Source organism: Nomascus leucogenys, chromosome 22a (assembly GCF_006542625.1).
Source record: "Nomascus leucogenys isolate Asia chromosome 22a, Asia_NLE_v1, whole genome shotgun sequence".
NCBI lineage: Eukaryota > Metazoa > Chordata > Mammalia > Primates > Hylobatidae > Nomascus > Nomascus leucogenys.
In genome coordinates this window covers 24,480,844-24,493,429 of record NC_044402.1, presented here as the reverse complement: position 1 = coordinate 24,493,429, position 12,586 = coordinate 24,480,844, and the positions used below count along the sequence as shown (strand labels likewise).

Genomic DNA, 12,586 nt, shown 5'->3' with positions numbered 1-12,586 from the left:
CAGGTGACCCACCTGCCTTGGCCTCCCAAAGTGCTGGGATTACAGATGTGAGCCACCACACCCAACCAAATACGCTGTTTTTAAAAGGAACAGAACACAAGAAAGTGCTCTTAAAAAATCTATTCAGGTATTTGACAAGTATGTGTTTAGAGTCTTCTGTTGGCTAAACACCAGTCTAGGTACCAAAAATATGGCAATAAACAGAACAGGCAGTATTCCAGCTCTCATGAAGCTAAAATAAAAAATTTAATAGAAGAGATGGAAGATGCACTCAAGGAATTTCACCAGGCAATTTAATAAAAGTAATAGGAGAAAATTCTAAGAAAAAATGGAGATATGTCTGAGGGACCAGGAGGTGCCTTTTCCTCTTATTAAGAATTCCAGAGACAAAACAGATAAAATGAGAATAAGTTATTCCAGAAACAATACAAGAAAATTTCCTAGCGGTGAAGAACAAAGGTCTTCAGATTGAAGGGGCCTCTCTTCCCCCAGTGCCCATTATAATAAATGGAAAAAGATTCCTATCAAGGTACACCTTGATGAAATGTCACACCAGGGATAAAGAGAAGGTCTGAGAAGCTTCCAGAAGTAATAACAAGTCAATGACCAAAGAATAAGAATTTAAATGGTGTCATACTTACCAAAAGCATCACAGGGTGCTAGAATAGGATAAAGCATTTAAAATTCTGAAGAAAGGCGATTTGCAATCTTAAATTTTATAGCCAGCTAAAGTACCAATTGAATATAAGGGTAGAAAAAAATAAGGTCATTTTCAGACATGCAAAGACTCAGAAAATATCTCCTTCACACGGCCTAAGAAATTACTTGAAAATGTGCTCTAGGAGAGAAAATCAAGAAAAAAGATGACACAAGATTCAGAAAGAGACTCCCACTGGGGAGAGGGGAAATAGTCTCCTAAGAAGCTTGAACTTCATTCTGTAGATATTAGAGGAGGCATGGATTTCAAGCTGGAAAGAAATATGATAAGATCTGTGTTTTAGAAAGGACATTCTTTCCTAAGTCTTTCCTAATGTCCTTTAGAAAAAACATTCTTTCCTAAGTTCCTAAGATCGGAATAGTGGAAGATTTCTGAGACCAGTCATGCAGTTTTTGCAAAACTCAAGTGAAATGTAGTTCAGACTTAAACTAAGGCGGTAGCAATGAGAACCATGAAATTGTAGATGTGCAACAGCTGGGCTGACATCTGATCAGGGTGGGGGGTTCTTAGCACAATTTCATGTTGTTGTAAATATTCATGGCATGAATGTAGGGCAAGGGCAAGAGGGACTCCACAAGGACATTGAAGCTTCAAGCCCTGGAAAATGGTAGATGGAAAACAAGAAATAAAGAAATTCCAGTAGGCTTCGAGGCAAGAATCATTCTATTTGAGATATTTTGAGTGAAGAGGCAGTGCTAGATCCATAGAGAAGTATAGAGGAGCTCCTACCTTTCTGTCTGATAACAACCAGACTATATGATTAAAACTGCAGGTCATGCAAGGGTGGTTAAATCAAAAAAGAAAAAAGGCAGTTGTTCCCCCTGCTTGACCCTTTAAGTGCAGAGATAGTGTGGGTGGAGTGCACAGGAGCACTTAAGGTGCAGCATGCCTAATGGATACTTACAACGATGACAAGTGAGGATTAAGATGTCTTCAAGTATAATAGATTCTAATTTTGTCTGTAAGTGGCCTTAGAGCTCTGAGATGAGACTACAGAGGTAGTCCAGTGCTAGATCTGCAAGACCTTAAAGGGCATGGTAGGAAGCATCGATGTTATTCATGGTACGTTGAGAAGTCACTGTAGGTAGGCTTTTAGGCAGGAAAGTGACATTACTCAATTCATATGTTATGATTACTCTGGCTACTATGTGAGGAATGGATTGAAAAAGAATAAAAGTGGACAGGAAAGATATTGCAGTAAGAGATAATGTTAGCTTGGACTAGAAAGCTTACACTGGAGATGCAAATACATGGATTTGAGATTCCTTTGGAGTGCAGAATCATAGGTGTTTTGCAAGATTAAATGTGGATGGGACAATGGTCTTGAGGAAATCCAACATGTTGTAGTGATTCCAAAGTTACTAATTTGAGCAATCAAGTGAATGAGAGTGTCATTTACCATGTTGGGGGGAAATAGAGGAGGAGCAGGTTGAGCTAAGGGCAAGGGATGAAAAGCTAAGTTTTGAAAGCCCATATTAAGTTGGAGATGCCTGTGAGGCATCCAGCTGGAGATATCAAATAAGCAGTTGGATATACAAGTTGAAGTCTGGACTGGAGCTGTATTTGCCAACTTCATTGCTTTTGGCTTGAGCTCAGATAAACTTCAAATTGGGACAAAGAAGAAATTAACAATTATTGAGCACCTACCATATGCCAAGCACCCACATTTCCCAACATCTACTTTCTCCTTGCCTGCCCAAGCACCCTCCCAGTTCAGCCCAAGTGGGACCTAACTTGGAGGCCACCTGGGATACATCATTACACATACTTGGACAAACTGAAATCAAATCTCCCCTCCCAGATTCCTAATGAGTCTGTGGAGAGTTACTGCACCTGGATCTGTGTTCAAAGACTCCAAAGACCCGAAAGTGAACGCTAGCTCCTGGGACACTGAAGCTGAGAACTCCAGACCCAAATGATAGTCATGACTCCACCCTTGGTTCACTGTATCACTTTGGACACAACATCCTTTCTTTCTTTGTCTGAATTTTAGTATCTTCCTGCTTCATAAAAATGCTTTGAGAATTGAAACCAGCTTCTGAATCACCTGGAGAGCATCTTAAGTAATGCAGATTCCTAGGCTCCACAAACAGAGATTATAATTCATTTGGTCTGGGATTTGTCTCAATCTCTATTACAGGTGATTCTGATGCTGCTGCAGAGTGATCCCTGGACTAGAAATGTTGATTTGCAGAGTGATAAACTGCCAGTTTTTCCCCAAATTATCTGCCTCAATGCTGTCTCCATCACTTAGAACATTAGGGCAGTTTTAAAAGAAGGCACCGAATTCTTTAACACTCTTCCCATTAAGAGGTGGACTGTATGTCCTCTGCCCTTGAATTTGATAGTTCTCTTAGAATATGGCTGACGTAATGTGGGAAGGTCAAGCCACAGGGAGTAGCCACAGCAACAGTCTCAGCTGAGCTCAGTCTTTGAGTCACCTCAGCCCTGGCACCAGACATGCCAGTGAAGGAAACTGCAGATAATCCCAACCCCCAGGCATTGAGTCATCCCAGACTCCAGATCTTCCCAGCTGACGCCCCAGACATCACAGAACAGAGACAACCTATCCCCACCATTCCCTGTTCAAATTCATGATCCATAAAACCTATGCTCATAATAAAAAAATTGTTGATTTATGCCACTTAGTTTTGGGGTGTTTTGTCACGCAGTAACTGAAATAATTACTAACATGTTTTCTCAAGAAACATGTATTAAAATGCAAGCACATTACTTGGATCAACTCTTTCAGATGAACACACACAATCAGTGTATCTAGCAGACAACAAAGCAGGGAAATGAGCCATGAGATGCTCTCCCGTTTCACTGACGTGAAAGCCTCACTGGGAAGAGCAACTTAAGATGCTTCCAGAAAGCTGGAACTGAAAGATGGCCACACCTTGAAGACAGCATGGCTAAAAGAGAAAGACATGCCTCAAAAAGGACAGATGAGGCAGGAGAGCAAACCCAGATTCATTTTCTTCACAACTGTGCTGAAGTCTGGCTCAAAAGTCCCTCCACTCTCTCACTAACCACAAAGGTGTTTATTTATGCCAGTTTATAAATGTCTAATGTTAAAAATCACCTGGGAATAATACAGGAACAAGTGCCAAGGGTAATTTTTTTTTTTTTTGAGGCAGAGTCTCACTTTGTCACCCAGGCTGGAGTACAATGGCGTGGTCTCAGCTCACTGCAACATCCGCCTCCCGGGTTGAAGTGATTCTTCCGCCTCAGCCTCCTGAGTAGCTAGGACTACAGGCACGTGCCACCGTACCCGGCTAATTTTTGTATTTTTAGTAGAGATGGGGTTTCACTATGTTGGCCATGCTGGTCTTGAACTCCTGACCTCGTGATCCGCCCGCCTCGGCCTCCCAAAGTGCTGGGATTACAGGCGTGAGCTACCACACCCGGCAGTGCCAAGGGTAATTCTTACCACCAGGCAAGTTTGGGAAATGCTAGATTTATATTTTTTTAGTTAAATACAAAACAAAATAGCAACTGCACCAACCCTTTCCTCACAAGAGTCACAGTCCTGTGGTGAGAACGGGGTTAATACATGAGCTTCATGTTCTGACAGCCTTGAACCTTGAGTATGTAAATTCCAGCTAAGTCCAATTACAATGATGTGGGGTAAGAAATTGAAAATAATGGAATTCGCTCACTAATTGGATACTATTAATTATATTAAATATTTTAAATGGAATTATCTTCTATGAGGAATATTTTAATTGACAAAATATAAAATAAGAGGGATATTAGGTTAAATATTCGTGGCCTTATTCAAGCTATTAATGGTGCCAATAAAAATGATGGAGCAAGACATGGAACCTGGACTCTCTGGGATTCAGAAAAGAGCAGAGAATGCCACACTAATGCCATGAATTCATTCTACTTTAGTAACTAACACTGATGTCTACACTGTTCCCAGCCTGACCACCACCCCCCTCACCCCATTGTTCTTGGAAGTGATTTGAATCTGATTTCACATTGTTAATATCAACACTTGAGTTTTCTTTCCAAGAACTGATTTACAGTCTTCTAAAGACACTGGAGTGATGGGGGCGGGGGAAGGGGAATTGTTGTCAGTCATGAATTCCCAATGTAACTGGTTATGACTCCGAGCTCTGCATCATTATCAGATTTTCATGATACTGCTGTTGATTCATATCAGTGAGTTTATCAGTCCCCAAACTCTAGTCCCCACAGCGGCTGATAGCAAGGTAGGCCCCTTTGTCTCTGATCTACTTTAATTCTCTTGCATCATGAGACCCTTTCATAGTCACATGGTGGCATGTTGCAGAGTAAAATTGACATCTCTCTCTGATTCCAAGAGTTTGCGTGTATTGTGATGGATAGAATAAAATGACTGTGGAAATAGCATTTGTACTGCTGGATACTGGAATTCCAAGGAGTTCGCGTAACACAGACTTAGAAGCCTGATATCCATCCCTCCTTAGACCAGGAGCTCAGCTTATGTACTCAGTAGAAGAAAGGAGCATGTCATCTCCCAATTAACCTCAGGCCTGTTTGACTTTCTGGCCAAGGCTGAGAAGGCCCTGGCTGCTCACTGCCTCTCTGCATTTTTCTGTTCTCTGCCTCCCAGGGACGTGTCTCAAACCAGTGTCACTGCCCTTCCATCCAAAGGCCTGGAGCACCTGAAGGAACTCATAGCAAGAAACACCTGGACTCTTAAGAAACTTCCACTTTCCTTGAGTTTCCTTCACCTCACACGGGCTGACCTTTCTTACCCAAGCCACTGCTGTGCTTTTAAGAATCAGAAGAAAATCAGAGGGTAAGTGGCAGGGAGCCGGTATAAGTGACAAAAGACCTTGGTGGAAGTGGAATTCATTTCTTGGTTTTGGGGAAGATGCTTCCCGGTTTGAAAACCAGGTGGAGAGGAAATTGGAAGCATCCATATGAAACAGGAAATCCATGGGACACAGTGACCCTGCGGACCCAAAGTGGGTGCAGCTGAGAAACAAGGCAAATGTTGCTGGATAGCTGTAGAGCAGAGGAGGTGACAGATGGCACAGGAGAGAGAAACACAACCAGATGTCATAGAATCTTGTAGAGGTTATGTAGACATGATGTCCGGTTTCCAGGTACAATTCATAATTAGATACTGCAACACATATTAGACCCCAGACACCACAACCATGAGAACAGACTTATAAACAACACAAACAGTTGGGTTACCTGCTCGGTTTGGGCCTTGCAAATGTCATAGCTCCCTGGTTACATGCCTGCAGGCTTTGGAGTCAGCTGGGTTTATACCGCAGCTCTGCCATTTTTCAAGCTGTGTTATCCCAGCCTACTTACTTAACCACTCTGAGTCTTTGGGAATGGAGATCGTAATGCTATCATTCATAGCAGTTTTGAGAAGATTAAATGAGAAACTGAATGGAAAACACTGGAATGGAATGGCCTGGAATATTATAAGATCTTCATTAATATTAACTATGATATATAGTATGTGCACATCAGGCTGCTTATGAACCTGCGAAGGAGTAATTGCCTTCATTTTCTCTCCAGGCTTTCTCTGATTCTTTTACTTTTTCGCTTTTACTCTGCATTATTTCCCCCGTTGTGTCTTATACAATCTCATGTTCTCCTAATCCACCTTCAATGTCTCTATTCAGTCCTCCTCAGCTTCTATGTATTTACTGATTGACTTACTACACACGTAACTGCAGTCAGGAAAATATCAGATCTAGGTGTGAAGGCAGAAGCTAAAACAGCCACACAAAGAAGGCCAATATGGCGGCCTGGCACGGCGGCTTATGCCTGTAATCCCAGCACTTTGGGAGGCTGAGGCGGCCAGATCACCTTAGATCAGTTCGAGACCAGCATGGCCAACATGGTGAAACCCCGTCTCTACTAAAAATACAAAAAACAAAATTAGCTGGATGTGGTGGTGGGTGCCTGTAATCCCAACTACTGGGGAGGCTGAGGCAGAAGAATTGCTTGAACCCGGTAGGCAGAGGTTGCAGTGAGCCGAGATCGTGCCAGTGCACTCCAGCCTGGACGACAACGCAAGATTCTGAGATTCCGTCACACACACACATGCAGAATGCCAATATGGGCATCATAACTGCAAAAGCCAAGAGTGGGGTAGAGGATGGTGATAGTGGATTCTACACTGATGCCATGCAGTATTGAGGACTGGACAAAGGCTGGGTGGGAGGCTTAAGTGTACCTCAGGGGCAGGGTCTAGATTTCTCCTTAACCTCCAAACAGTTGAGAAGAGCAAGTCCATTGGACATTTTAACCAGAACCCAAGAGCTCAGTCAAAATCTGCTCAGCAGCTGAGTTGAGTTAAAGAATCCCTTTTGTCTGGTGAGCAAGGAAAAAACTAAATCTTATCTCCACAAGCATGCCTGTATGGTAGTGTCCATTCGTTCATTTGTTAAACAGATATCTACTGAGCACCTTCTATGTGCCTGGCTGTTGTGAATAGAACAGACAAGAATTCCCTTTTGTATTTTGCTTACTGTCTAGTGGAGGAAGTCAGAAAATAGGCTGGCCAGGGGCAGTGGCTCACTTCTGTAATCCCAGCACTTTGGGAGGCCAAGGTGGTCAGGAGTTTGAGCCCAACCTGGCCAACATGGTGAAACCCTGTATCTACTAAAAATACAAAAACTTTTTATTTTTAAAATATTCAGTTTGAAACTAAATAATGATGAGTAGAGGCAGCCATGGGTTTTTCAGGCAATGGGAACATAGGGTTTTGGAGCTTTGAATAGGAATAATAATAATAATAATAATAACAATAACCACCATATGGTACTCACAAAGCTACAGGGGCTATTGTAAGAGCCTTAAAAAGATAAATTCATTGAATCCTTTAATAACCCTATATGAAATAGTCACTCCCATTGTCCCATGTAACAAATAAGTTAACCAAACTTCATGGGCCTACCCAAGCTAGTCAATAATAGAGCCAGGTTCCCACCAAGGCGACTGGCTCCAGCATCCACATCTTTTTTTTTTTTTTTTTTTTTTTTTTTTTTTGACAGAGTTCTGCTCTGTCGCCACTCAGGCTGGAATGCAGTGGTGCAATCTTGACTCACTGCAACCTCCACCTCCCAGGTTTAAGCGATTCTCCTGCCTCAGCCTCCCAAGTAGCTGGGATTACAGGCACGTGCCACCACACCCGGCTAATTTTTGTATTTGCAGTAGAGATAGGGTTTGACCATGTTGGCCAGGCTGGTTTTGAGCTCCTGACCTCAATTTGATCTGCCTGTCTCGGCCTCCCAAAGTGCTGGGATTGAGTCACTGTGCCCGGCCAAGTACAGGCGTGAGCCAGCACACCTGGCCATTTTTTTTTTTCTTTAATCACTATTCTTGAAGTGGTTGCAGAAGAGAAATATGACCAATGCCACTGGACCACAGTAGGGGAGGGGAAGTCATAGAAACAATGTCACAGAAACAGGCCTGCCCAGATCCTGTAGAACCTTATAGAATTATGTACATCATAGTAAGTAGTTTGCATATTTTTGTAAATGTGGGAACCATTCTTGGGTTTTAAGCAAGCACCCTTTTTTTTTTTTTTTTTTTTGAGACGGGGTCTCACTCTGTCACCCAGGCTAGAGTATAGTGCCTCCTGATCTCGCCTCACTGCAGCTTTGATCTCCCCAGGCTCAGGTGATTTTCCCACCTCAGCCTCCCGAGTAGCTAGGACCATAGGCACAAACCATCATGCCCAGCCAATGTTTTCATTTATTATAGAGATGGGATTTCACCATGTTGCCCAGGCTGGTCTCAAACTCCTAGACTCAAGCAATCCGCCTGCCTTGGCCTCCCAAAGTGCTGGGATTACAGTCATGAGCCACTGCGCCCAGCCTGGCACTGACTCTTTTCTGTTGCCTTGCAGAATACTTGAGTCCTTGGTGTGTAATGAGAGCAGTATGCAGAGCTTGCGCCAGAGAAAATCTGTGAATGCCTTGAATAGCCCCCTCCACCAGGAATATGAAGAGAATCTGGGTGACAGCATTGTTGGATACAAGGAAAAGTCCAAGTTCCAGGATACTCATAACAACGCTCATTATTACGTCTTCTTTGAAGAACAAGAGGATGAGATCATCGGTTTTGGCCAGGAGCTCAAAAACCCCCAGGAAGAGACTCTACAAGCTTTTGACAGCCATTATGACTACACTGTGTGTGGGGACAATGAAGACATGGTGTGTACCCCCAAGGCCGATGAGTTCAACCCATGTGAAGACATAATGGGCTACAAGTTCCTGAGAATTGTGGTGTGGTTCGTTAGTCTGCTGGCTCTCCTGGGCAATGTCTTTGTCCTGCTTATTCTCCTCACCAGCCACTACAAACTGAACGTCCCCCGCTTTCTCATGTGCAACCTGGCCTTTGCGGATTTCTGCATGGGGATGTACCTGCTCCTCATCGCCTCTGTAGACCTCTACACTCACTCTGAGTACTACAACCATGCCATCGACTGGCAGACAGGCCCTGGGTGCAACACGGCTGGTTTCTTCACTGTCTTTGCGAGTGAGTTGTCGGTGTATACGCTGACAGTCATCACCCTGGAGCGCTGGTATGCCATCACCTTCGCCATGCGCCTGGACAGGAAGATCCGCCTCAGGCACGCATGTGCCATCATGGTTGGGGGCTGGGTTTGCTGCTTCCTTCTCGCCCTGCTCCCTTTGGTGGGAATAAGTAGCTATGCCAAAGTCAGCATCTGCCTGCCCATGGACACCGAGACCCCTCTTGCTCTGGCATATATTGTTTTTGTTCTGACGCTCAACATAGTTGCCTTCGTCATCGTCTGCTGCTGTTATGTGAAGATCTACATCACAGTCCGAAATCCGCAGTACAACCCAGGGGACAAAGATACCAAAATTGCCAAGAGGATGGCTGTGTTGATCTTCACCGACTTCATGTGCATGGCCCCAATCTCGTTCTATGCTCTGTCAGCAATTCTGAACAAGCCTCTCATCACTGTTAGCAACTCCAAAATCTTGCTGGTACTCTTCTATCCACTTAACTCCTGTGCCAATCCATTCCTCTATGCTATTTTCACCAAAGCCTTCCAGAGGGATGTGTTCATCCTACTCAGCAAGTTTGGCATCTGTAAACGCCAGGCTCAGGCATACCGGGGGCAGAGGGTTCCTCCAAAGAACAGCACTGATATTCAGGTTCAAAAGGTTACCCATGACATGAGGCAGGGTCTCCACAACATGCAAGATGTCTATGAACTGCTCGAAAACTCCCATCTAACCCCAAAGAAGCAGGGCCAAATCTCAGAAGAGTATGTGCAAACGGTTTTGTAAGTTAACACTACACTACTCACAATGGTGGGGAACTTACAAAATAATAGTTTCTTGAATATGCATTCTAATCCCATGACACCCCCAACACATAGCTGCCCTCACTCTTGTGCAGGCGATGTTTCGATGTTTCAATGTTTCATGGGGCAAGAGTTTATCTCTGGAGAGTGATTAGTATTAACCTAATCATTGCCCACAAGAAGGAAGTTAGGCTACCAGCATATTTGAATGCCAGGTGAAATCAAAATAATCTATACGGTCTAGGAGACTTTCTTGATGCCAAGTCCCGAGATGACATTGTGTAGGATGTTCAGTAAATATTAACTGAGCCATGTCAATATAGAGCTTCTCAGTTTTGTATAACATTTCATACTAAAGATTCAGCAAATGGAAAATGCTATTAATTTGGTTGGTGACCACAAGATAAAATTAGTCCCATGTTGGCTCAGTTCAACTAGATGTTCCCTGATACAAAGAGAACTTGATTCCCTTAAAATGGAAAAGCCAAACACAGCTAGCTGTCGTACAAGAAACAGCTACTATGAGACATGAAGGAGGGTAAGAATTAGCTTTAAGTTTTGTTTTGCTTTGTTTTGTTTTTTAACTCAACCTATTAATCATCTCTTCACAAGAATCCACCTGATGTGACCAAGCTATTATGTGTTGCCTGGAAAAACTGGCAAGATTTCAGCTTATGTGGCCTAGCAAACTAAGAATTGCTCTTCTTGGCCAGCCTCATAGCATAAAAGATATGAACTCTAGGAAGTCTTTCTGAGTAGCAATAAGTGGGAATTATGGGCAGAGCACACTCAATCTCCTGTTGATTAATAAAACAGGCTGGACACTAATTAACTATGGGACTTAAATCTGTAGAAATGAAGGAGTCCAATAGCTTCTTCCAATTTTAAAACTCTAGTACATCCCTTTCCCTCAAATATATATTTCTAAGAGAAAGAGAAAGAAGAGCACTAAGTAAGTAGATTCTGTTTTTCCTATTTTGTAGGGCTGCTGACTCCCAGTCCTTGAAGCCTAGACATATGACCCAGGAAATTTTTCCTTTGTTTCACTTTTGATTATGATGTCTGAACCAAAAATTCAATTAAGTAAACATATTCGCCTGGATCTGAATCATTCATTTAATTACTAGATCTACCCAGCTATAATTATCAGGCCAAAAACAGATTCGTGTTTATATAAAAGAGTAAACGATGGTTGCAAATTTTGGTTATTTAGAGCTGCTACTTCACTATGAAGAGTCACTTCAAAACACTTCGCTTGTCTTTAGGGATGATTTTTGCCATTTCCAACCCACGGTATGATACTAAAGCTGTCAAGAGAGGTTTCTTCTTTTCTGAAATTGCCAGCTCTTTCCAGCCCTGTTGATCACTGGACATAAAACTTCTTTTCCCCAATAATTCTTCTTTACTTAAAATAGTCAGGATCTTTATCTACAGATGTACTCTCCAGGTTATCTGTGATGATAGCCCCCTAATGTCCTGCTAGAAAAGTCTCCAAGCAGAGATGACATTACTTCTGAATGCTCATAAACCACACCATGAAATAAAAGCTCTTTGTTGTTTTAAGATTGTGGAGTGTGGTTAATAGGTCCCCACAGATGGTCCCTGCTGGACTCACCTGGAATCTCTCCACAGCCATACCCATTCATCACTATCATTGAGACCTGCACATCTTAATAGAAATATTATAAACATCTAAAATCATGACTTACCTAGAAGTTCACTTGTAACTAATGAAATTAAACAAATGTGTTGCCTTTTGTCATGTGTTTCTTTCCTGTCACATTTCAAAATATCACATCTTGATAAATAATGTGTTTCATCTTGAATAGCTGAACTAATGCTTTGGAAACAGAGTCCTAGAAAAGTGACTTCAACAGAATTGTTACTAAAATTTGCACTCACAACATGAAATAAATTTTCTTCCTATGGAATAATTGTGCCAAGTCCTAGAGTGTGGTTCTTTTTTGTTAATCTATGAGTTTCTTTGAGGGTTACTATTATATGTTTTAAAACTGAAGAAAAATAATTGGCACATTTGCTAATGGATCCATATTAATAAATAAATTGTTGACTGTCAATTAATAACTTAAGTATAACATTGTGTCTTGATCATAAGTGGTCTTTATGTGAAAAAACTTACTGCTGGTGAACTGAATTATGATTAATTGACAGGTCACTAAGAGAAAAAACAATAAAACCAAATATATCAAGCAAATGATTGGTATTGACACTAGAAATTTAAATAGTGCGCTAATGAAGACAATAAACCTCTAAGTCCTGTTCAGAGTTCATGTTATCTAGCACCTTTCAATTATCTGAAGATAAACCCAAATCAGTGAGGATAAATGGCCACAAACTAGTCGCAGTGGAGGTCACACAATTCATTCTCTAAAGCTCATGCATGTTTCTTGAAAGACTGTCTCTTAAAACACCCCCAAAGTTTATTGACTCTTGCTTTAAGGATAGTCTACTGCATCAAAGAAGCAGCCAATGAGGAGAGGGTCTTACAGGGCAGCACCATAAGAGTGGCAATAAAGTAAAAGTCAGGGCAAAAAGAAGAAAAC

At 42.2% G+C, this 12,586-nt stretch overlaps 1 protein-coding gene across 1 annotated transcript in view; it reads left to right on the top strand.

Moving 5' to 3' along the window:
• TSHR (thyroid stimulating hormone receptor) overlaps positions 1 to 11,965 on the top strand; it is a 172,256-nt gene extending 160,291 nt beyond the window's left edge. The window contains exons 9-10 of the mRNA XM_030802754.1: positions 5,322 to 5,510; positions 8,592 to 11,965. Coding sequence (XP_030658614.1) covers positions 5,322 to 5,510; positions 8,592 to 10,005 — 1,603 coding nt within the window. The 3' untranslated portion in view covers positions 10,006 to 11,965. The remainder of the gene's footprint in view (positions 1 to 5,321; positions 5,511 to 8,591) is intronic.
• The last annotated feature ends 621 nt before the right edge of the window (positions 11,966 to 12,586 follow it).